This window comes from Zingiber officinale, unplaced genomic scaffold (assembly GCF_018446385.1).
Source record: "Zingiber officinale cultivar Zhangliang unplaced genomic scaffold, Zo_v1.1 ctg93, whole genome shotgun sequence".
NCBI classification, from domain to species: Eukaryota; Viridiplantae; Streptophyta; class Magnoliopsida; order Zingiberales; family Zingiberaceae; genus Zingiber; species Zingiber officinale.
The window spans coordinates 56,341-80,971 of NW_024589986.1; the positions used below are offsets into that span (position 1 = coordinate 56,341).

General features: G+C 38.2%; 5 protein-coding genes across 10 annotated transcripts; 2 read left to right on the forward strand and 3 right to left on the reverse strand.

The window, feature by feature from the left end:
- Positions 1-624: 624 nt before the first annotated feature.
- LOC122037838 (photosystem II 5 kDa protein, chloroplastic-like) lies at positions 625-1,177 on the reverse strand. The gene has a single exon (XM_042597289.1). It carries the CDS (start codon positions 1,130-1,132, stop codon positions 803-805), a length of 330 nt encoding a protein of 109 aa, XP_042453223.1. The 5' UTR covers positions 1,133-1,177; the 3' UTR covers positions 625-802.
- A 951-nt stretch (positions 1,178-2,128) lies between these two features.
- LOC122037834 (ethylene-responsive transcription factor CRF2-like) lies at positions 2,129-3,804 on the reverse strand. Its single transcript, XM_042597284.1, has 2 exons — positions 3,368-3,804; positions 2,129-3,302 (listed from the first exon to the last, which is right to left on the reverse strand). The coding sequence occupies exon 2, from the start codon at positions 3,110-3,112 to the stop codon at positions 2,273-2,275; it is 840 nt and encodes a 279-aa protein (XP_042453218.1). The 5' UTR covers positions 3,113-3,302; positions 3,368-3,804; the 3' UTR covers positions 2,129-2,272.
- Positions 3,805-4,888: 1,084 nt separating this feature from the next.
- On the forward strand, positions 4,889-6,717 carry LOC122037836 (adenylate isopentenyltransferase-like). Its single transcript, XM_042597288.1, has one exon. It carries the CDS (start codon positions 4,890-4,892, stop codon positions 5,889-5,891), a length of 1,002 nt encoding a protein of 333 aa, XP_042453222.1. The 5' UTR covers position 4,889; the 3' UTR covers positions 5,892-6,717.
- A 2,157-nt stretch (positions 6,718-8,874) lies between these two features.
- LOC122037840 lies at positions 8,875-18,337 on the reverse strand. 4 transcript variants are annotated; one of them, XR_006127754.1, is made up of 12 exons: positions 18,048-18,337; positions 16,290-16,482; positions 16,105-16,190; positions 15,544-15,628; positions 14,552-14,630; positions 14,283-14,410; positions 13,985-14,071; positions 13,735-13,847; positions 12,271-12,401; positions 10,556-10,672; positions 9,638-9,729; positions 8,875-9,277 (listed from the first exon to the last, which is right to left on the reverse strand). XR_006127754.1 is itself a non-coding variant. In XM_042597292.1 (11 exons), exons 1-10 carry the CDS (start codon positions 18,302-18,304, stop codon positions 10,560-10,562), a joined length of 1,272 nt encoding a protein of 423 aa, XP_042453226.1. In that variant the 5' UTR covers positions 18,305-18,337; the 3' UTR covers positions 8,875-9,277; positions 10,556-10,559. The 4 variants fall into 4 exon arrangements, 3 of the variants coding, with proteins under 3 accessions (XP_042453226.1, XP_042453225.1, XP_042453227.1); XM_042597292.1 differs by lacking the exon at positions 9,638-9,729; XM_042597291.1 differs by lacking the exon at positions 8,875-9,277 and having other exon boundaries at positions 9,339-9,729.
- Positions 18,338-19,218: 881 nt separating this feature from the next.
- Positions 19,219-24,530, forward strand: LOC122037829 (proteasome assembly chaperone 3-like). Of its 3 annotated transcripts, XM_042597281.1 has the most exons (9): positions 19,219-19,378; positions 19,466-19,580; positions 22,005-22,052; positions 22,118-22,164; positions 23,067-23,133; positions 23,213-23,256; positions 23,548-23,606; positions 23,709-23,766; positions 24,012-24,530. In XM_042597281.1, exons 2-8 carry the CDS (start codon positions 19,518-19,520, stop codon positions 23,750-23,752), a joined length of 372 nt encoding a protein of 123 aa, XP_042453215.1. In that variant the 5' UTR covers positions 19,219-19,378; positions 19,466-19,517; the 3' UTR covers positions 23,753-23,766; positions 24,012-24,530. The 3 variants fall into 3 exon arrangements, with proteins under 3 accessions (XP_042453215.1, XP_042453213.1, XP_042453214.1); XM_042597279.1 differs by lacking the exon at positions 23,548-23,606; XM_042597280.1 differs by lacking the exon at positions 23,548-23,606 and having other exon boundaries at positions 19,223-19,383.
- The last annotated feature ends 101 nt before the right edge of the window (positions 24,531-24,631 follow it).

Consider the following 24,631-nt stretch of genomic DNA (forward strand, 5'->3'; position numbering starts at 1 on the left):
GACTCTGACCACCACCTGTGCAAGACCCTGACCACTACATGTACAAAACCCTTGATTTTCCTAAACTATATGGCGCACAATGTAAGTAGTAGGAACTCATCTCATCCTCACCAATTAGACTATGTCTTTCCAAGGCTCATGGTGCTGATATAAGTCACCTCTTTCTGAGACGTCGAGTTATACAATGTCTTTCCAAGGCATATACTCTCTCTTTTCTAGACATTGTCTTTGTGACTAGTCAATGGTGGTCCATTCTTGGTGTAGGTGCACATAGATGCGTGATATAGGTTCACAAAAGAAATAACTTGGTCGAAGAAGTATGGTCGAAGAAGATGTGGAATTTGTTTCTCTGATAAAGGAAGACAAAAGAAATGACTTTGTTTCTAATTGACTTGCAACAGTGATGACTAGCGAAGAGACCAGCAAGGAGTCGAGAATAACATAGAGCTGAGACGCTTTTTGTTGATTTTAACCGCCACTTATGCAAGATCTTTCACTTTCCTAAATTATATGTCGCCTTGTGATTACATCCCGCATCAGTATTCGTATACCAAATTGATCGATGCAGTTGTGAATGGTGGTCGTTTGTAACCTTGTTCAACCAACATAATTCTTATTTCAATGTCAACTATAAATTATAGATTCATAATTTGATTTCGATTAAGGCGAAAATGAAGACACGTTAAGTGGTAGTATAATCACACGATTACATCGATGCACCAGCCGCCGAATAAAAGCCCAATGGATCCTAAACACAAGGCCCATCCCATTTAGCATTAGCTACGGCGCGTCGGTCGCCCCTTCACTTGTGGCAGATCTTGGCCGTCGGCATCGTCACGCACACCGGCCCGTACTTTTTCTTCGCCTCCGGCGTTCCCCGCTTCGGTTCGTCCAGCGCCATAGCGATTCCCTGCCCGACGGCGCACGCCGCGGCTGCCGCTGCGGCAAACATCACCGCCCTGCGCCCGCCGGCGTTCTCGTCGTCGGGCTTGGAACTAGCTGCTTGATCGTGATCTTTTGGCGCCGCTGCCTTGGCCACGATCAGGCTCCGGCGTCCGGAGTTGAGGGAGGGGCGGCCGGCGACGGTGGCGGCGCCGCCGAGGATGGAAGCCATCATGGTGAGCGATGCCATTGGATTGGATTCAACTCCAACACGCGCAGTGAGGACGGAGGGAGCTGGAGCGCGTTAGCTAATAACAAGTGGTGGGCAAAGGATGAGATGGGGCACGTGAGGTGCCAATTTGCCAATCTTATCCCAGTGGATAATACATCCAATAGCATGCTTACACGTCGGACGGGCGGATAACAGGGAGGGGAGGGAGGGGTATGCCGTCGTGGCTAGACAAATAGTGGATAAAATTTATTAGAAATAAATCAAAATATTAATACTAATTCGTATAGCGATGAAATGGGTACGGACGTAATTTACGAAAGCAATTGAGGGTGTTTTTGATATTTAAGATCGACGAGATCATTTCAAATGGACATCTGTTCGCGGACCACGAGGCCCACCGGCAGATCGTCTCCGGCGACGTGTGCTGCAGATGGCGAATCGATTCGTGGTCTGGGTCGAAGAAAGAGGAGGTGGAAGCGCGGCGAGGCACGGAAGGGGCAGCCGGATACGCCGATAGCCCTCCGCCTTGCTGCGGCGGCAGAGAGGGCAGAAACCAGGTCGCCGAAAAAATCTTTGGGATCTACTGGATCAGGAGCGGAGCAATAGGACGCCGATGGAGTTGGTGGCGGGGCTTGTCCTCGAAGATGGATTGGGGGTTGGCGATGTGGAAGTTGGGGGCAGAAGCGGCGCCTACGGATGCTGTGATAAGATCCGACAAAGTGGGTTCGTCCAGGTACGACTGATTGATGATTCCATCGATCGCCCTTTCTGCTGCTTCTCTTTTTGTAATCGTTGTTGGGTGTTGACTAGGGGAGGAAGAAGATCGATGGGAGAGCGGACGATCGGATATCCCTTGAAGATGGGTTCATTGAGCTCGAAAAGAAGATGCAGGGGCGCAAGCTGAAGAGAAGCCAGAGCAGAGGAATCTCCAGGAAGCTTTCCCCCAAAAGTTGATAAGGTACTTCTACCGCAATTCGTCCGTGCTCCTAGAGCTAGGGCTGTAAGCGAGTAATGTTCGAGTCCGGCCATCTATTTTCCGAATTTATTAAGAAAAGAACTGCTGAAGCCATATATTTACATTAGTATTTTACAATCTGATCAAGGAAAAAAAACATGATTTCTCATATGAAAACAGAAATTGCATTCTAAATATTAATTTTAAAGATCTAGAAATGAAAAATCTCCGCAGTCCAGATAGTTCTCCGTCCACAGCGGCAAATCAGCAAGCCCGATCAAATCCTCGGCGAGCTCGCCGACCAAGAACGGCTCTTCATCGAGCCCGAATTCCACTTCCGGCGTTGTAATGCTTGCCATCCACTCCTCCTCCGCCGCCGGCACAGCAGCGGCACCAGTCGAAGCACTTTCTTTCGCCGAGCAGGAAGATTCGAGGACAGAGGACGATGGAACGGGGATCCCCAACGCCTGCGCCGTTGTCGCTGAGGAGGAAGATGAAATGGAACCGGCGACTGCGTCGTCGTCATTGGAGAAGCGCCGTTCGCGTTGCAGAAGAGATTTTTCCTTCTCAATCCGCCTTGCAGCCGCACGGTAAGCCTCGGCCGCCTCATTGGCGGTCGGAAAGGTGCCCAGCCAGAGACGAATGCCACGGATGGGGTCTCTGATCTCCGCCGCCCATTTTCCCCACCGCCGCTGCCGTACTCCCTTCTGCTTCCCGGAGGTGGGGATCTTCATCGATTTTGAGAGATTTGCGGGCCCGCGAGTAGCGGCTGCAGGGTCGACGGGGATCACGAAAGCAACTCGTTTTCTCTTCTTCAAGCCATCACCATGGTTATCATCCTCTTCTTCGCTGGAAGAATCGGTGGCATCAGGGTCAGTGAACGAGACTCGAACTTGCCTGATCCATTTGCCGATCTTCTCCGAACTGCTCAACATTTTCGACGAAATTGAATCCAGTGAAGCCGACCCCTCCGATTCTTCCACTGGATTCAAGCCGGAGGAATCGAAACTCTCAAATTTCTTCATTTTCCTCCTCGTTCTCATTCTGGCAACAAGAAAAGCACCAAATTCGCTTATTCTTTCTCCGGATCAACAGCGAGCACTTCCAAATTGAGATTCTCAACACTGCAAACTTGTGCTAAGACCAACGTTCTCGATTCAGGTGAGGGCGCGGGGGAAACAGCGAAATATATGAAGAAATCCGAAATACTTCACTCCGAAACCAAATCCAGCCCTGCAAGATCAAACAATTCAGATCTAACACAAGAGATCACTACTTTCACTTGAAAATATCCCTACCAACAGTGTTTGAAGCCATTGGATCTCAGGAAAGCAAACTTCTTTTTCATGCAGATTGTGGAAGAATAGCAAGAACTGGCAGCCCACCCTTGTTCTTCCTTCGGAGAGCAGATTTGCAAGACGATGTCAAAATCCGACATAAATCACCAGGTACCGGCTCTTGCTTCTACTCCTCAGCTTCCTGCGACGATCGAGGGCAGCAAAGCAACGACGAGAAGACGATCGATTCCTTCAACCTCCGAGAACTGGTAGATGACTCACACTCTCTTCCTTTTTTCCACTCGGCGCTTTAAGTTTTATAGCTCCTCTTTTGGCGGCGGCCACGAAGCGGTCGAACGTCGTAGTGGTAAAATTGCGATTTAATTCACACTCGAAAAACCTTCCCCAACGTAACACCCAGCTACGTTTGGAGACGGATCCACGTGGGACCGACTTCGACGGGCCATTCATTACCCAGGTTGTGATCGAGTTGGCACCCACGACATTGTGCTTTTTAGACCGTGAGGTCGTGGGTGGAGCCTTCGTTGGAAGTTAATAATCCACGACGGAGAGAAGCGGTTTTCTTGCCGGTTTATAAATTCGATATATTTTATAAATGTTAAAATAATAAATAATAATTAATATAATCATGGAGAAAGTTTGGAGGCCACGGAAGCGGAGCAGGTGGCGTGGGTTCCAAGGAAACGTCGAAGTAGTTTCCCGACAATGGCGGCGTAGTGCCGTAGTGGTGGCAAAGTCGCCATGAGCAAACGCGCGCTGTCATATCTCCCGCCAGAATGTGTTCCCGCGCAATTCAAAAGTGGACATTTAATAGGCAGTTGATAGCACTTACTTAAGCCTATAAGCCCACGGGCCAGGCCCATATTTCTTTTCCATCCGTTAACTTGCCCATAAATCCATACAATCAGCAAGTAGAAAACACCTTTTAATGCTTTAAATGACAATTATAAAGACTAATTAAAGAGGGTGGACTGGTCAAGAAACTTTTCAAGGGAGAGAGAGCTACACTGTTGAAGATCGCTCATTTCATGGGATTCTTTCATGTCATTGGCCGGATGAAGTCAACAAACTTGGAGAGTGACTTCTTTCTTGACTCGATCTGGCATCCAAATTTCTGTCTGTCCGACGTTAATACATAGTTTGTTAGTTAGTTAGATGGTGTCGGTCTTATCCCGGACGGTAGCAGAGACTTGAGAAAAGTGAAAAACGACCAAAGATGCATGGATGGCGGAGAAACAGCCGCACCCACAAGAAGTAGAGCATGCGACGATTGAGAGAGGGAGACCGCTAAGACTTTGCCTCTTTCAATCGTCGGCGTTTCTGGTCGCGAGATCTGCGTGGAGAGATTGCCGGGTTTAATTTACTGCTCTCGATTCACTTCTCGTGGCATTCCTCTGTTCTTCGTGCCGGAGCTGCTTCTTGTCTGGGCTTTATGAGAATTCTATTCGAAAGAGGCGCCAACTCAGCTCTGCTCGCTTACCGGCGCCGACAAGCTTTCTCTGGTCTCGCTTTCGTCACGGACATGGCTGCGGCGTCGACTCTGCCGCAGCAGGGCTGTCGCCGTCGCCATTTGGACATGCGATGGAGTTCCTGCCGACGGGGAAGCTGCTGCGTGAGTGGAAATGGCGATGAGGCGGAGGAGAGGGTGGTGGTGGTTTTGGGCGCCACCGGCACTGGAAAGTCCAAGCTCGCAGTTGGGCTAGCAAATGAGTTCGCCGGCGAGGTGGTGAACTCCGATAAGATTCAGGTGTATCGGGGTCTCGACGTCGCCACCAATAAGATGCCCGTGGCGGAGCGTCGTGGCGTGGTGCATCATTTGCTGGGGGAGCTCGACCCGGAGCATGGCGAGCTGCCTCCCGCGGCTTTCCGGGAGATGGCGGCGCGCGCCATTGCGGGGATTGCTGGCCGTGGAATGCTGCCGGTGATGGCTGGCGGGTCGAACTCCTTCGTACACGCGGCCATCGCCAGGAGATTCGACCAGCGCCGGAGCCCGTTCGAGGACTGCCGGGGAAGAATCGAGGCGGCGGCGCTGCGGTACCGCTGCTGCTTCCTGTGGGTGGACGTAGACGCGGCCGCGCTGGCAGAGAAGCTCGACCGGCGGGTGGAGGAAATGCTGGCGGAAGGAATGGTGGAGGAGCTGGCGCGGTACTTCGAGGAAGAGTCCGCGTCGACGGCAGGGAAGCGGAGGCACCTGGGGCTGGGGAAGGCCATCGGCGTGGCCGAGTTCCGGGAGTACTTCAGGGGGGAGGGACGGGGTACGCCGGCGGCGTACGAGGCAGCTGTGTCGGCCATTAAGGCCAACACGCGGCGGCTGGCGGAGGAGCAGGTGCGGAAGATCGATCGGCTGGGTGGGATGGGGTGGCCGCTGCGGCGGCTGGACGCCACCGCAACCGTGGCGGGTCCGGCGGCGGAGGCGGAAACGGCGTGGGAGAAGGGCGTGGCGCGGCCCGCGGCCGCAGCAGTGGAGCAATTCCTAACAGAAAAGGTGGATCAACAAAACAACACCATTTTTTTTGCTGGCTGATTTTTTTAAACAATTTTTTACAGCTTTTAAATACAATCAAAGAGTGCGTAATAACGGTTTACAAAAGCGTCAGATAGTAGGATTGCACGATCGTATTATGATTCGAACTATCAAATTGCTGTGGATCATTTAAAATTATCTTTTAGGATGGAATCGGAACAGAATAGTTGGGATTGCTTAGTTTTACTTAATTTTATATGAGATTACTTTTTTAACCTTTAAACTGTGCCATCTTTGCGGTTATTTTTGCGTCGGATGCCTAATTGGCACGGCATACCCTCTAATTTTATTTTTTAATAAATCAGCCCTTAAACTTTTTCAATAATCTAATTTTAATTTTGTAATTTTTTTTCTGAAAAATTAGCCATTCAATTTTTTTAACGAATTACTTGTGGTTCATTCATCAATTTTTTAAAAAAAAAAATTGAGAAAACTATGAAGTGTGCCTCCTGCATGCCTTTTAAGGGGATAAAAGGCGCCTATCACATGGTGTTCAACCAAAATCCTGTGACCATCTTTGTAGTTTCAAGGTGCTGCTTCCTAGGGTGATCTTCGCCAGAGAAGCCGCTACTGATGCGTTGCAGTTGCATTCCGCTGTCGCACCTTTGTTAGACCAGGTTGGGCTATCACCATAGGGAACGAATGTGGTCAATTCACCACTAGTAAGGCTGTCATCATCGTTGGATGCCAAAGAGGAGGTGGCGATGACAGGAGCAGTGACCTTCTGTGAAAGAGTGTTGCCAGCGCTATGCTCTACGGTTTCACTTTATCTAATGCTACTATTGGTATGAGATATGCCGTCTCTTTTATATTTTACGCTTTTAAAAGACACGTAGGAAGTACGCTTTGTAGTTTTGTCAATCCTTTTAGAAAAACTTGATCGAGGAGTCACAAGCGACTGGTTAAAAAAGTTGAATTGTTAATTTGTTCAGTAAAAAAGTTAGAGTGCCAAAGGTGAGTGATCCAAAAAGTTTAATGGCTGATTTATTTAGAAAAAAAAAATTAGAGAGCTAAAAGTAAACTATTGAAAAAGTTTAAAGGTTACATAGGTAATTTGCTCAAAAGATTATGAAATTTTATTTTGTGAATAGGAGAATATCCTGAGGTTGAATGATTATTGTTATGTCGGTAGTAGAAATTTTATAATTAAACTGCTAATTAATTTATTTATATACAAATATTTTTTAAAATGATTAATCATAATAATATTTAATCATAAGATTTTTGATAGGATAATTCCATTCATGTGACCCCAAATAGATTTGCATAGAATCAGGATCCTGCAAAATATGATGTGTATATTAAGAATACCTATTTCGATTTTAATATCATCAGACATTTATTAGTCTCACAGAAAAGATTTATTATAATGTGTATATATTAAGAATATTTTTAACTAATTGATTGAGCAATTAGGATGGAATGAATTTGAGGCACAATTTAAATAGAAGATAACAATTCTTGTATAAATTATCATTAATTCTTGGAGAAGAGCAGGTTTACGGTAAAATCCTGATATTTTTATTATTGGTTTAGAAAAATTAGTTTAAAGAATCTTGCAATATTGTTACTTTTTTACTATAGAATGCTAGATTTTCTTATAAAGAGAAAAAATTATTAAAGTAAAAACTATTTTCTCTAAGGCAATATAAAATATATTTCATTTTCATGAACCCAAGAATAATGCTCCTTAGAAATTTAAATAATAAAATTTTAAATATAATCATGCTAATCAAAGGAAAGATCTATCTTGATTCGTAAATTGTGAATTAGAGAATGATCCATTATATATATTAGTTGATTTTAGTAGATTTATCTATTTATAAATAGGGTCTATCAAAATTAACCAATTAGAATTTATGGATTATCTTTTGATCCATAAATTATGGATCAGAGGATCTCGCTAATACTAATAGCGGAGCAAACTTATTTGTTTTAAAAAAAATATTTTCGATAAAAATATCTTTTAGATTTCTAATATTTAGTACAATGGAAAAAAATAATAACTAGTGGAAAAAATTGATGAATAAAAAATAGTTATATATATATATATATATATATATATATATATTTTAATGAAGATGGCTTGTCTCGTTGTTATTATTTTCTATATAGTCTCATTAGTCAACTAAGCCAAATTGATTAGAATCAATTCCATAAAGACACCATTACATCAATAATAGTCAACCCAACTACATGGCATCTTCATTGTATTAGGTGAGATAGACTCAACTTGAACCACAAATACACAAATGTATGAAATCTTTGACTTCTAGCAACTTTGAATGAGATAATTTCAACATTTTGATTAAACTTTGGGCTCAATTGAAGAGCAAAGATTAGATTTCTTAATCTCATTGGAGAAATTACATGTTATACATGATCCTAAGACCATTTTTTTTTAATTTCATTCTCACTTAAGTTTAATTTAAATTTATTTTATTTAAAAATCCAGAACAGCCAGTTATTGCCCCAAAGAAGCTTCCTTCTTCAACTTTCATTAATCACAGCATGATAAATGTCTTGCAAATTAATTCTTTTTTTTATTTCAAAATCTTTTTGTTGAAATCTTCTCGTACCACATTTAATTTTTAAATAGTGTATGAGAAGCAATGGCCAAAAGCGTATAAATCAAAGGCCAATGGGAATATATTTTTATGTCCAAGAATCATTTGAAAATCTTCTTATGATTCTTAATTAATACATCTCCTTGCTCGAAGCAAGCTAAGCAAGATGATGAATTCTTAAAGATTAGAAAATAATACATAAATAAAATAAAAATTAAAAGTTGGATTAGTGTGCGACCTTTTAGATTTTTCCTAAAAGAAATAAAACATCGACTAGGCCTAACCTTAAATGGCGAGGTCCTTCTAGGATTTTTTTATCAAGTAAATCTTTCTTTTTATATATATCAATGTATGGATAAAATGAGATCGAGCATGGGATTTTCTCGATCGCTAATTGTTCATGCAATAATGTCTCATAGCTTTAGTCTGGTTCTTTACTGATTCTGATCTAATTTCTGAGGAACTCAAATGACCAAAATCTGTGTTTGAATTTTGCTTCCCACTTAGAAGATGTCGGCTAAAACATCGGCCGACGATGAAGTATGATCCAATCCAACAACAGGAAAAAAAGAGCACTGATAGATTTCCAGATTCTGCGACTGTTCAGAAACGTCCAAGCTCATCGAATTTGAATCACATGATCATTGAAAAAATAAAGCAGTCCATTTTGTCTGATAGGATTCCAGTTGAAACTTCTTGCTCCTGTCATCGTCAGCTTATCAGTTCTTCCCACTGCTTGTACACGATTCAATGAAAAGGACTTGATCAGTTCCAGTCAACTGGGAGAGGGGACCATCAGCATCATCAAAAAAACAGTAGCTGCAGCACAAAGCGAATGATCATTAATTGGAGAATGCTGCCGTCCAAGCATAAGGATTAATTGCACACAATTTAATAAAATTCATGTAAACGTGACATTACAAAGGTGCAGCCAATCATTCATGTGAACATTTTAGTGCTTGAGTTTTGTAAATGAATGAAGCAGGTTGGCACACAGAAGTGGTGCTTTTTTCTGTAAAAAAATTCTACATTACATGCTGTTTACATGAGAACAAGAGAAAATAGATTTCTTAGCATCGACCCTAATCTGAACGATCTTGAAGAATTTGTCGAAGGAAATTCTTATAGCTTTAAACAGACTTGAGCATCTAGGGTGAGGTTGAGCTAATAGGCAGTAACCTGTAAAAATCTATCTCAAAAGTAGATGCTACGGATTGAGGCCGCATTAGAGTGAGAGGGAGTCATTAATCCCAAATGGACTGTTGATGATTCTACAAAAAAAAAAAAAACAGGAGTTTCAGGGAATAATGCAGTTAAGATGTAATGTACAAGATTAAACTGAAAAGAAATGCTTCTTAACCATAAAATTAAACGCCAGATTAATGAAACACGATGATCAAAGACAGGGAAATGATTTTTCAACGTTAGGCAACCATATACATCACAGCAAGACCATAATAGATGATGCCATTAATTTGAATGTTTAAGACAAATCATTCTGATTTACCTTATTTCTTTGAGACATCCATTTTGACCAAAACACAACATTCATCATTGTGGTTTTTCAACGATAATCCCAATAGCTATCCAAATTGGTGTCCAAGGGCACATCAAACAGTACCTTGTATTCTTAGACATAATATCAATTCATCCTAGAACTATTCTGATATTTCTCCAAACGGGAAGAAAGAAATCAGGAAAAGAACTTCTCACTTAACTAGCAAACAAGACAGACTAGCTATTCAGTTGGGCATATTACATTGAGAAAGTCTAAGGCCCAAGCACAAGTGTGTCTACATCTTCCTACTGAAAAAAATTCAACCACACAAGAAAAATCATTAATGATGGAGGAGCACTCATTTTTCCAATTTGTTTTTAACATTGCTATTTAAGGATAGCAATAGCAATTTTTTACCCAGAAGTTGAGAAATTGCTTGTCTTGTCATTAATATGTGATATACGATAAAGGATGTTAAATATCCTGCAACAAATAGACTTATCATTTGCAAGGCAAAACATGAATGAGTTAACTATATAGATGTTTTTTTTTAAAAAAAAAGCGAATGGCCATAACAGATTAAATAAGGATTAACATACATCATCAGCTTGGAAGTGGAGACATCTGAATATTTTCTTGAAGTTCTCCCTCTGATCCAGGCTGAGAATCTTGAGGACCTCTTCTAAATCTCCCAAGTGAAGTTGCTTCAAAAATACCTAATCATAATTTAACATGATCATGATCAAAGAAACAAGAGAGACAGAGCAGGATTGGCTGTTTAACTTCATACATGTCAACTATGTGTACTGAGCATGCCAGCATGACACCAGAATGATAAGTAACCTTCAATGTTATCATCATCATCAAGCCTTATTTGTCCTAATTATTGGGGTCAGCTTAGCTGATCTTTCATTGAGCTACGTAAACGGTTATATCACTAGTAAATTCAAATCAATTAAATCATTGTTACATTCATAATCTTTTCATTAATCTCGTTCTAGTCCTTGCAACTTACTCTCTAATCAAGAAGAAGAGTAAGGTGATGGGTCGAGAGGTCGAGGGTCTGCGGCAGCAAATGCGATAACATCAATATCTGTCCGTGCTAAACACCCTCGTCCGCCATGTCATAGCCGGGCCCGTATTCACCGTGATTTACTCCCTCTCATACTCGTGGGGCAGAGGTGAGGGGGCCGCTGGGCGGCGGGACCCGCCTTTGCAACAAGAAGAAGAGTAAGGTGCCCCCACGGGTTGATGTAATTGGTTCATGCAAGGGTGTTGTTGCCAACAGGCCTGAGGTCAACTCCTAATGGGTGTGAAATGCCCCACTGATTACCTCAACCCCTCCTTGCATGTGCCGTGATTTACCTCTTTTCTAAATAGTGGAGGGTCACCCTGTTGGGGCCGCCAAGGTGACGGTTTCACCTTTTGCTGCCAAATAAGAAGTGTAAGGTGCTTGTTACCACCAGTTGACATCAAGTGCCATCAAGTGCTGGTTATAAGAAGAGAAAGAACACATCCTCTTAAGTTTCTCAAGGAGTGTAACCAGATCAAAGCAAAACTATACACACCAACCATATTAATCAGGACATCCTAGTGAAATATCCCAGAATGGTCTAGGTACAATGGAACATGTGAATGTTGAGTAAAGGATATGCAAACACGAGGATAAACACATCATTAGTAATTCATGACCCTCGAAGCTATGGCTATAAGTTGGTTGCCCTCTTTCCTTTGTATGTCCAAATACCATCAAATATCAGACATGAAATGTGTTAAATTGTACTATTCTTGATCCTGAACAAATATCATATTTTCATTTTTCATGATGACTATACAAATGATATAAGAAACAACTATGTTGCTCTGGGTGCTAAATAATTTAACAAAGAAAAATATTTATCAAAATACACAGCTAAATTCATTGCCTAAGTACCTTGGAAAATACAAATGTTATATTGTGCCTATGACTATCGTGCTGGAACACAATCATGACATTGCTAAGTAGCTTGATTCATTGTTCTTGATCATGTATATCTTTGAACATATATGATTCACATTACACAAGTCAATCATTATAAATACAGCCCGAAACAAGTGTGCATTCTCTGCCAACTAACTTAAAGCACAAAAGAGAAAATCCATATGAATACTGTAAACAATACAAGGATAGCCTTGTATATAACCCACCAACCTATTGGACCATGGATCATCAAGACCTTGTCCAGTTTCTAATCACTACAGAAGCAGCAACTCATGACACTACATGCAATGTCAAAATGGAATATATTATAACAAGAGAGAAGAGGAAGCATACCGAATGCCAAAATTGAAGAACAAATCACAAAACCCAAAAGGGAAAAATCCATTAGATATAAGATTTCCATAATAATAATGCATACTCCAGAAATCATTAGATGCCTTGGAGAAGAAAAAACAAGATGCAGCCTGCAAATGTTCAACCACACGTAAGTGTAAACAGGCATTAACATTAGTTAAGACAAAGCTCAGGAAAAGAGGGATCATTGATCAGTAACAAGAAAGACATCCAGCATAGAACCATTATATTGGCATTCATAGTTCAACCACAGATCCTCTAAGTAACTTAGGATATCTTTACTATACTTGGCTCTGCCATAATCAATAATGCATGTAGTATAAAAGCAATTAAACAGTATAAAGACACGGTAGTCATATCATTGATCTTAGCATGTCCGATTCAGAATAACATAGATCTATAATATCTACAATCCTTTTTTGTTAAATTATGATCGAGTGTTCTTGTCCACTTAACCAGTTACAATACCCTGGTTAATCTTAATTTTAGTGCCGCTTTGAAAATAAAAAGATAAGAATAATTATGTACAGTGATCCCTATAAGGCAGTGGTTAATAATCAAATATAATCAATTGGAGTTTCAAAAAATGGTTTAAACTTCACAATATACCAGTTAATTTAAACATTTAATTTGTTTTGTAGGGTCATTGTGTGGTCTAGAATGGTATACTACTTAAACTTGAGTGAAGTTTCTTAACGATCAGTTATTAAAAAGCCATGGTTGGATCAGTATTTGATTTTTTCTAGCATCAAAATGAGACTATGAAGCTTTTATTCTTACTTGCTTCATCTAAGATACATTAACAAAAGTAATAGCCTTATAAGTGTCAATGAACCATAATTATCTATTAGCTAATTTTGTAAGTGCATTATAGATGCTAGTATAACTAAAACAAAATATTTTCCAATCTCAACTTCTAGACAATGAAGCTTTAATTGCAGTTAAAGCTTGTGGAGAACATTGTTTTGTCCAATTCTAATAACGATGATGCTGAAGTTCCTTTTTTATTTGCAGTACAGTAAGAAATACTTCATATTCTGGCCCTGCCTTGACCACACAATGGCTTTCAGTTTTTTATACTTTAAAGTCAATGACAATGCCAAGAAGCTTCAAGGCATAAAGAATGAAAGATAAAAAAAAGGACAACCCGGTGCACGAAGCTCCTGCCATGCGGGGTCCCGGGGAAGGATCCATTGTACACAGTCTTACCCTGCTTTTTGCAAGAGGCTGTTTCGAGGATTTGAACCCGTGACCTTTTGGTCACATGGCAACAACTTTACCGTTGCGCCAAGGCTCCCCTTCAAAGAATGAAAGATAAGACATGCAAAAATCTTGTGAATCCAGATCCCAGATCAGCATGAACATTCAAGTGTTAGATAATCATTCAAACAGTTTCTCCTAAGGCAGTTGTATAGTTATGAAGAAGTTCCATTAGCAATTAACCTTTCTTCAGCAATGTTATCGGCATAGAATATGAAAATAATTCCAAAGAAGATTGTACTCAAGTATGCCCAGCTTGGAAACTGAAACTTAACAATACTATCAGAAGCTGAACCCTGCAGCCAATCAATTAAAAGTACACATTAAGAGACCAAACCAAAACACAACTTTTGGTTTAATTTGGTGGAAATATCACACAAAAAGAACAAGATTATTTTATCTAAAGGCATGTAATTTCTTCAATTACACTTACTAATATTGTGTCCCACATGGCAAGAGGAAAAAGAAAGCATGTTGCAGAAGCAACACTCATTGTGTGAAGTCTCCTTTTAAGCTGATTCTACAATAAAAATTAATAAGGGATTAGCTATAATGAAATTCTCCAACTTCTACTTCGTACTTAAAATCAATGAGGCATTTAAATTCTACTTGAGAGAATAGAAGAAAAGTTTTCTAATAAAAATGATAAATGGTTTTTCAATGAAGATTGCAAGAAAATTTCCATTCAAACAGCTAACAATTTTTTCCTCATCAAGATATAGTAATAGTACCTTGAGAGATATGCGTCGTGCGATAACCCTCCTCAAAGCTGATAAAATGCCAGCTGCAATCGGTGCCACTAATTCTTTGAGTTCTAAAGTTGGTTTTGCCTGTGTCAGTGATTCTTTGTCAAAGATATCTGTGTCATCAATAAGTCAAGTACCACCTGTTTCTAGCTCATCAAATTTCTATAGAAGTAATGACCGTGTTATAATGTTACAATTCAAAAAGAAAACAAAATAAGGTGAAAATCAAGTTAAAACCATTTTGCCATGGATACAAAATGGTGAATTTGTTCTTGTAGCCCACCCTCTTGAAAGTAAATAGTAGGAAGTCAGCATTGCAACCAGTCCGCCCACCTGGAAAGTTAGAAGTATCAGTAGCATGTACCACATAGATGCAGAAAGGCATAATAGTCTACCTCAGAGAAAGGTTGTTTGTTTAGATGTTTGCATGTAAGTTTTCCAGCAAACACCCATGAGACTTACAATTCAAATTTGTTGAGCTTATACAAGAGAAAGCTACAATTTTAGATAAAAAGCATATGCTGTGATGTGCATGCAAGGCATGCGCCATTGTGTTACAGAACAACCAAGACATTATTCCTGACACAAACTCTAACTAGACTGGGCTAATCAAACTCTGAGGTTTAGCTGTCATTTCAGGAGGACCTTTTCAAGGCTAAATTGCCACCTAGTTGCCTGGCCACATCATTAGGGATAGCCAGTAAGAAAGAATGAAAAGTATGTGATGCAATCAGTTAATGAGGGATTTTCTTTTGCCAAAAATAACAAACTAGTTTAACTCAATTTACATTGGAACTACAGAATTGATAAAGCTCACTTCTATAATCCGGTTAGGATTAAAGGTGACTGATAAATAACTTATCCTAAGAGAAGTCTTTACTGACATATGAAAGAACAGCAAATGAGAAACCTTAGGTGGTACAAGATACACCAGAGAAATAGCTTGTTACGCTCCTCTTTGTTGTTTGCTTTTCAGAAGCTGCTTCTCTTTCTAGAACTTAAGAAGATTTATCGACATGCAAATCTTATCACATAGCTGGTTATTGAACCATTTATAGAAACTAAATAGTAGCTCGAATGCATCAGGTACTGAATTTTTCATCTATCTTTCCTAGTATTCACTCAGTTTGCAACAATGTTAAGTAAATGTACAAGTAGCAATAAGATGTTGCCACTTATCAAAATAATAAAAATAATCCTACAATATTGACTATTTGGAGTGCTGAATACTAAAGGAGTAACCAACCTTTCTCCGAATATCTACTTTCCATCCATATAATGCTGCAGATAAGATCCCAAGGATAGCACCTGCATACTCTGCTAGTAGAGCACTGAAATTAAAAAGAGGAGCAATAACTAATAAGATCTCAGCATAAGAATGAACAAGTAAATAAAATGAGTTATGAGTAATGTTCACGTTCAAAAAAACAAAATAAGATTTTTTTATAATAATTTACTTTATAGACTTCAAATGAATAACCAGATGGTAACTTGGCAATCTATCAAATGCCTAATTCTAAACTAGTTGACAAGATATCTGTTAGACCTTCATGTATGACCAGCAACAAGATTGTCTTAGGTTCCCTGTGTCATTCGTTCAGTTTGGACTTTGAAAACAAAAGTGAACTAGCTATTTTTTCTTTTATGCAAAGCAAATATTAAAACACACTAATTACTTAGATAAATTTTCATTATTCACCATGAAACCATCATCCTTCTACTAGATAACATTCTTGCTCATATTTCAGCAAATGATAGGAAATTCCATATAAGAAATAGTTCAAACAAAATTTAAGTTGAAGCATACATCAGTGGTCCACATGATTGAAGTCCTTTTCCCCATAATACAAAATATAATGCCATAATCCCACCATTAATAACAGTTGGTATTATCTGAAAAATAGCTGAATGTCAGAGTAACAAAAAATTCATGAAGTTACAAAAGTAGGTAGCTTTTTTTTTCACATACAATCAAAAAGTATCTTACATAACCTGAGAATTGGATAAAGGCCTCCCTTGCCAAGGTTTTTGTAGAACTAGGAATATAACAGAAGCTGGAACTAAGCAACTGAAAATGAAAGGCACTACACTGTCTCCATGATGTGCTAGATAATGATACAAGGAGTAAACAGACCATATTCTCATGAAGTTTGCAATAACATGTATTATCTGCAAAGGAGTTTGCCTAAGAATGCAAATTCCAAAAGTAATAAAGGATAAGTTCGTTACCAATGTTTATTTCAAGTAGAAGATATCTTAAGCAAACAAGACTGAAGGGAAAATAAACATCACACTAGCAACGAACCATTATCATTATCATTATCATCGCTAAGTAAATTCCAAGTATTTGCAGTTGGTTACATACATCTAATCCTTCAACTAAACTATATCAGACTATATCAATAGCAATATTTAAATGCATTAATCACCATTTGTTACACTAACAAGAGGCTACTAATAGCACACCCATAGGAATATACTTCTAAATTGAGCAAATTAGGAATTGTAGTGCTAAAATCAACAATAATGTTTCCACAAAAAGAGTTCACTGTGTCTCTACACAGAGCACAACATTCTTTAAATAAGAAGAAGCTCTGGCAAATATTTCTAGTAGCTTGTTTCACAAAACAAATCTAATCTCGAGCAGCACTCCTTGTGCAAGTAAACCTGTAGGGATATTTGTATTGTAATGAAATGGCAGACTGAACAGGAAAACAACAAACCAACAATTTTCCCAAAGATGACTCAGTATTCCAATAAGATATATCAGTAATCCAAGATGGTTATCTATAAAAATCAGCTTCAGATAACAAACACCAAAGGGCTTAGGCAATCAGTCCAGACTACTGGTACAATAACTTATGATTGCTGATCTGATCAACATAGAGATTCTTCCCACCTAACCAGTAAACATTTACAGTCAAACTATGCAAGAGGTGCACTAATTCAATCCGATCTGAATTTGGAATTATTTACAAACACAATTATTGCAGTAGACCTTAGCCAGAAATTGTCCATCAAAAAAAGTGCCCCAATCTCACAGATCCAAACAAGCTTCAGCACCATTGGCTCATTCTCATGAAGAAAGAGTTACTTATATCCATGAGGTCTCACAATGCAGAATCTAAGACAATTTTTTTTTTCTTTAGTTTTAACCAGCAAGTAGAGAGACAAAATAAACCAATACAAACAGATTACAAAATCTTTCATATGGTAAATTATGGACACTTCAATTTGAGAAACAACAAGGTAAATAATAGTCACGACTGCAGCTGAATAATCAAAAACACATGGCAGCTAGGTGTTTTCGAGTATCATTGGACCAATACGTTTATACACTTCATGTCATCAACATCTATAGAAACGCCGGAAAAAAAAAAGACACTAAATAGAACCCTCCAATATATAGTATCGTTTCGTCACGTAGGGTCATTCGAGGTGTTCTGTAGAATAAAAGTGTGATCAAGTGGTTCCACTAGAATGCAATGGGTTTATGCTTTCTTATGTCGACTTCCATCATTTCCCTTCTTTCCTCCACCCGCACACATATCCCAAATCGAAATCGAAGGTGCTCATTATGCATGATTCTTCAGACGGTTTCAATTAATGATCTCGAATCGAATAAAGAAAAAAATTACAAACACCTTCATAAATTCTCCACTAGGGCTTCCAACTTCCTGAGTAAACAATCAATTGATATGATGCCCTAGCGTCAACAAATTCCTCCGAGGGAGAGCGAGGACGACTCACCTCGAACTGGGTGCGCTGGATGCAGACAAGCGAGCAAATCGCGCATCGGCGTGAGGAGATTTCGGGGTCATCATGGTGAGGCCTGACGTACTCGATTTGGTGAAGAAATCAATCAGAAAGACGAAGCAGACGAAGCAGACGAAGAGAGAGAAGGAAGGGAGACTGCACTCTGCCTCGGATCTCGTCTCCGATTGAGAACAGACGACCGGTTCGATACCTAAATTGGCCCGGACCGGGTTAAATGGAAGCCGGACCATCTTCGATTTGGTTCATTTTGCAAAAGTTAGGCCTGCTTCAAGGTTTCGACATAAGATAAAGTTACTAATTAAATAAAATCTAATTACTCTTTGACCGCCAAATATTAAATTCGTTCCGGCTTCATTGGAGATGTAATTAACAATGGACTAATTAATTCTCAATTAAAAATTTTATATAACAATATTTCGGATAAACCAGTAAACTAACTAGTAAAAGATATCAAAAAGACAAGTTGTATATAAAAGCCTGAGATCAGAGGTCATTCATTTTTAATTATAATTCGATTGTAGTTGATTATGATCTTTCTTTAAATTTATCATCTTTATTAAATTATAATTTTAATTGGAGGAGACAGTTAGAGGTCGTCCCTGTTCAGTGTTCGGCAACCTAAACACTTATTCATTTTCGATGATCTTCGGACAATCTCCGACTGCTTACTCTCATTTAAATTATAATTTGATCGGTACGATGACTCAAGAAAAGATCGTAGCTAATTACAATCAAATTATGACTAACATAGTGAACCATACTCTTATCTTTGTTTTTTTTTATCCGAAGATATGCTCCCATAAAAACCTATTATGACAGTTAAAGATGATTATAAGTAACAAACATTCACTTTGTTCCTATAATTTTGTTGTATTTTTAGAAATGTTTTTGAAAATACTTATTTTTAAATTTTTAGTTGTGTTCCGAGCATTTTTAATATATTGCGTCCCTATATGTGTAGTATGTGGGCTATAACCATAACTTTAAACAATTTTTTTGAAAATAGAGGTTGATTGAAGGGGCAAACTGAAAATTTCCTGCTCATAGAAGTTTCCGGCTCGTTTGTCATTGCATGGGCCTATGAGTGGGCCGGGCCTAAAATTTGATCGATTAGATTCTTCTTGGGCCTCCAACACCCCATTGGAACCCTAGATGAAGCAATTCCTTGCGACAGGCCGGTCTGCTGATCAGCGAGCAACGATCGCTGGTGACCAAGCTGCTCGAGAACACCCATACGATAACCCGACCTCTTCGCTTTGGGCTTCTCTAGCTGGGTCTTCGGTATTGCTGTTCATCATCTGACAGTGAAGTATCTGCTTTCAGGAATTGCTCATAAGTCGTCAAGTGTTTTTTCATACTGTTGTTCTTAGTTTTTCAATATGCGATTGTAGAATTGCAGCATCTTTTCGGTATAGATATCCTCAGAGGCAAATAGAGTGAAAGATGTATTCGTCCCAACCTACTCGATTCCCTGTCACGCACAAGTCCGTTTCTTTGGATATCAAGGTTTGTGAGATTCTTCATGTTGGTGATACGATTTGCTACTATGCTACATGGATATTGTATTGATGGCAAAAAAAAAAAAAAAATGCTTGTTTGCTGGTTTCAGTTTTTCTATGTGCATCCTTATTGGCATTGAAAATTAACCAAATAAATTTGGAACTCTCCAGTTCAATATAAGCTCATTTTGAGTGTATATTATCAAATATTGCTTGCTGGAATTTCAACTCTTTCTTTCATTTGATTAAAATTTTTGATGAAAGCATAGTTTATCAGTTTAACAATTAATAGAAATTCTCTCTATGTAACTGTTATTGTGACCAACATAGCTTGATGATGATGATTCTATATGCCTGGTGTGCCATCGAAATGATTGTATCTGCTCTGTTCTAGGAAGTCCCCGATATAACTAATTTTGGATCTTCAAGATCAAATACAGGCACAATGATCTCTTATGACATTTTTTACAGTGTATCTTCAGTTACTGGTACTTATTTATTGTTTGCTAAGACAGTAAACACATTGCTATTGTTGCATTCTCTTGCCTAATCAAATTTTGTATGTGGCTAAGGTATATTTGATTATTATGTGATATGTGTTAAGCTTAATAAAGGGACACAAACATAAACACATAATGATAATATGCTTGTTTGTATGTAAACTATGAACTAGAAGAGAATTGTTTTCACTCATTCATAATCATTGATGTCAGTGTGATAATACCTTTTGATTTCCCTATATAATACTTGATCGTGAATAGATGTTTAAGATGATCCATTGCTCTTGTTGCATTCTCTTGCATTTCCAATTATTCTGTGTGTATATGTGTGTGTCTATATCAATACCACACACACATGATTTCCCTATATAATACTTGATCGTGAATAGATGTTTAAGATGACCCATTGCTCTTGTTGCATTCTCTTGCATATGCTTTATCCCACTAGGTGAGGTCGACTATATGGATTCTTTTACACCATTGTGCTCTATCTCTTACTATATCATCATCTATACTTAAATAAATTTTATCTTGTTTTATTATTGCTAACCAAGTTTTTTTGGGTCTTCCTCTTCCTTGTTTAATATGCATATTTGTTATAGTTTCACATCGCCTAACTGGAACATTTATTGGTCATCTAAGTAATGCCTGTACTATCTTAAACGTGTCTTTCAGAGTTTTCCCTCAATAGATGCAACTCTGACTTTCTCTTTAATACTCTTATTTCTTGTTTTGTCCATAGTCCATTCTCGTATGTCCACACATTCACCTTAACATCCTGATCTCTGCAACTATCATCTTCTGCTCATGAGCTCAAGTCATAGCCCAACATTTAGCTTTATATAACATAGCAGGTCTAACTCCGGTTTTATAGAATTTTCTCTTAAGTTTTAGAGGTATTTTATAGTCACATAAAACACCCGACGCTCTCCTCTATTTCAACCCGTTTGCTTTTATTCTATGTAAGACATCTATCTCAATCCATCCATCATTTTGTAAAAAATGATCCTAAACATCTAAAGCTCTCGGTTTTGGACAACTTGTCATCTCCTATCTTAACAATTGTCTCATTATGTCTACTATTGCTAAACTTAAATTTCATATATTCTGTCTTTATTCTACTAAGCCTAAGACCTTTTTCTTCTAGTGTTTCTTGCCAAGATTCTAGTTTAGTATTTACTCCTTCACCTATTTCATCTACCAAAACAATATCATCTACAAACAACATGCACCACGATACGATGTCTTGAATGTGAGTTCATCCATAATTAGTGTAAAAAGATAGAGACTTAGAGCTAATCCTTGATGTAACCCTATCTTTATTGGAAATGCTCCAGTTACTCCGCTTGAAGTCTTTACTCAAGTCGTTACATCCTCTTACATATTCTTAATTAGTTCAATATATGTTATGCTAACATCTTTTTTCTAGAATTCTCCATATAATTTCTTTTGAGATTCTATTATAAGTTTTTTTTAAGTCAATGAATATCATGTGTAGATCTTGTTTTTACTCCCGATATTTTTCAATTAATTGTCTAAGATAATGTATAACTTCTATTGTCGACCTTTCAGGTATGAACCCAAATTGATTTTCGGTCACCGTGGTCTCCTTCCTTAATTTTTTTTCTATTACTTTTCCCCAAAGTTTCATGGTATGACTCATTAATTTAATACCCCTATAGTTTGTACAATTTTGTACATCTCTCTTATTCTTATATAAGAGAACTAAAGTACTATATATGGATTCTATCTATATATACACATATATAAGAAAAAATAATTCAACCTCATTCAGTGATCAGTATGATTGCATTTCATTTTTGCTTTACAATTCATCATCCTAATTCCTAAGTGCATATGTAAAATGTATTTTAACAATATATTGGCAGGTATATCTAATTTGTTGGATTTTTTTTCGTTTTACCTTGTAGGGGAATAAAACGGACATTGTTATCTGTAAGTATGATGACAAATTTCTGGTTAGTATGATTACTTTACCTCCTTGGTTGAAATAATATTTGGTGCTAACAACAAAGTACCTCAGGTCATAGTAACCCAGATCGGATGCATGGGGACCATATTGCATGCTAGGTGAGAAGTTTTTTCTTATTGGAGCAAAAATCAAAGACTATATATAAATTTATTATGTCATATGTAATTTTCAGTTTGGATGTACAAATCCTAGGTTAATACAATTATTTCCCATGTTAATATCTGTTTGTAGGTTTCATAATATAATAAATTAAATTAGGCATCAATTAGTAAGATTGGCTTATCCTTTATAGAAATTTGACTTAGAAAATTTTCATTTTATTTTTTGAAGCTAGATGTTGTTCTTTTTACTTCTAATTGCAGGTGGTTATTTTAGTTTATATTACGTGCAATGAAATGTTTTCAATTCTGTTTTTGTGTTCAAATTTTTTATCACATTTACTTTAGGAGTACAAATAATAAGTTGCTTCAAGGAACCTCCCTTTGTTATTCTCATTTAGAGAAAATTAATTACCTATTGAGATGTGGAGGGAGGATTTGAGACATAAGTGAAGGGTGGATCATGTATGAATTTAAACATTTACTATCAAGGTCTTTATTTATGGAGTAGTCTTTAAATATTAATAAATAAATATTGCACTTGGATCCTTTGTATTTTCCTGGCAGATGCTATCCTTGATTGATTGTTGTTCCTCTACTTCATTTTCCTAGATAGTGGACCATACTAGGAAATAGTTGGGCCAAATATGACTCCCCATATCCTGTAGAATGAGGCAAGATCTCAACCAACATTCTGAGCTATTAACACATTGTTTCATTCTAGCATGATACTCCCTTCCCATTAATGACACCGATTCCATTGGATCACCCATGTTAAGGAATAATGTTTACTTCTCATTTTAATGCAACTTGGCATTGAAATTGCTTGTATGTTTGCAAGTATTTTCTATTTTCCCATAAACTTCTATGCTTAGAGATTGATGAATTTTTTATGGTGTTAGGAAGGAGGGAAGTGTATCCACTGAGCCAACTTTCAGTGTTTCTGTCATTTTTGGTAAAAGAGATGAGGTAAGCGGAAATCTTATATTGGCCAAGACAAGCGTTGTTATATTGGTTGCAATGCCATTAATCTTCATTTCACAAACAGCCATGGCTTCTTGCCTGCGGTCGCCAATTGATTGAACATATAAGGTTAGTTTTCAGAATCCATTAGAAGCCAATTAATCCAATCATTTTATATATAAAATCATAAAATCAGTTCTCTAATTACTCCTGTTCTTTCCAGTGGTTGTTCCCAAGAGAGTATATGTTGTAAATTTGGTGTGTACCTTTTATTATGAGCAGAAAGCAAGAGATATAGGATGGATTTAGCGACAAAAATGCATGTGATGCTTAGTCTTCTTTTATACTTTATTGGTGCATTCTCTTGGGCCACATTAAACTGTCTCTCTATTAGATTAAAAATTAGATCCTGTTTCACAGTTTGCCTTGGTCAAGGACACATTACAGCAAGATATATACAGGAATCGTATTCAACAATTGTTAGTAAAAAGCTATGAAATTTATTCAGTTCACTTTTGAGAAAAGATAGCAAGTTAGCGGCGGTTGATTTTCCTGATAATGTCTATCATACCATTTTGCAGTTGCTCTGGCTCTTCTAGGCCTTTGGTGCTATCTCTCGGGCTGAAGGACCATTCTCCGGTGAGAGATGCAACACTCCACATTTCTAGTTTTGGTTCTTTCAGGCCCTTATACAGCTTAGAAAATAACCTATTCACTTTCAGATACCCATTCTGAACATTGGTTTCTTTAAAACGAAAATGAGTTCCTGATTTTTTAGCAATTTTACTAAATACAATCCATATACATTTGTCGTCATGGTAAGGCTTTATGCCTTTATATATCTTTGTTAGGGAAGTTGACCAATTTGAGCCTTTCACTTTCAGGAAACTCTGAAGGAACTCACTGTAGCAGTCATCGAGAATTGCCTTTGGTAATCATCTATTGCTATTTGTGGTTAGCTATTTTGTAGGGATTCAGGGTGGCACCCCTACTCGATATCCAGCAACCTGCGAGCCAATGTATGTGTGTAAAACTTTGGTGAAAATACAAATATCATTTGAAGATCATGATTTATGATTTGTAGGAGGGATGGACTTTATTCTGAAACCCTTTCCATACCAAAGTTTATTCTGAAAGAAGTATATTTTCAGAAACTACTTTCGTAGGTAGCTTTGGTTTTTCTCATGTTCAACTAAATTGAACAAACAAATACAACATATTAATCAAATTTCGAATTTGATTAATATGTTTTAACGTTCTGACATTATGGCAGATATTCAGGTGAGATTTGAGTTGAAAAATTCTTGCACTTGTCGTGAGATCTTGTATTTCTTTTCTCTGTCCTCTAATGTACTTCTGATCACTTCATCAAAGAATATAACTCAAAGGTCTTTTTCTATGCACATTTTGTCAAACACAATATCATTTTTTATATTTCCAATTGCAGCTACTTAGCAGCAATTTTGAAGTATGCCATTTCATAGCTGTGGCAGTTCAACCAAAC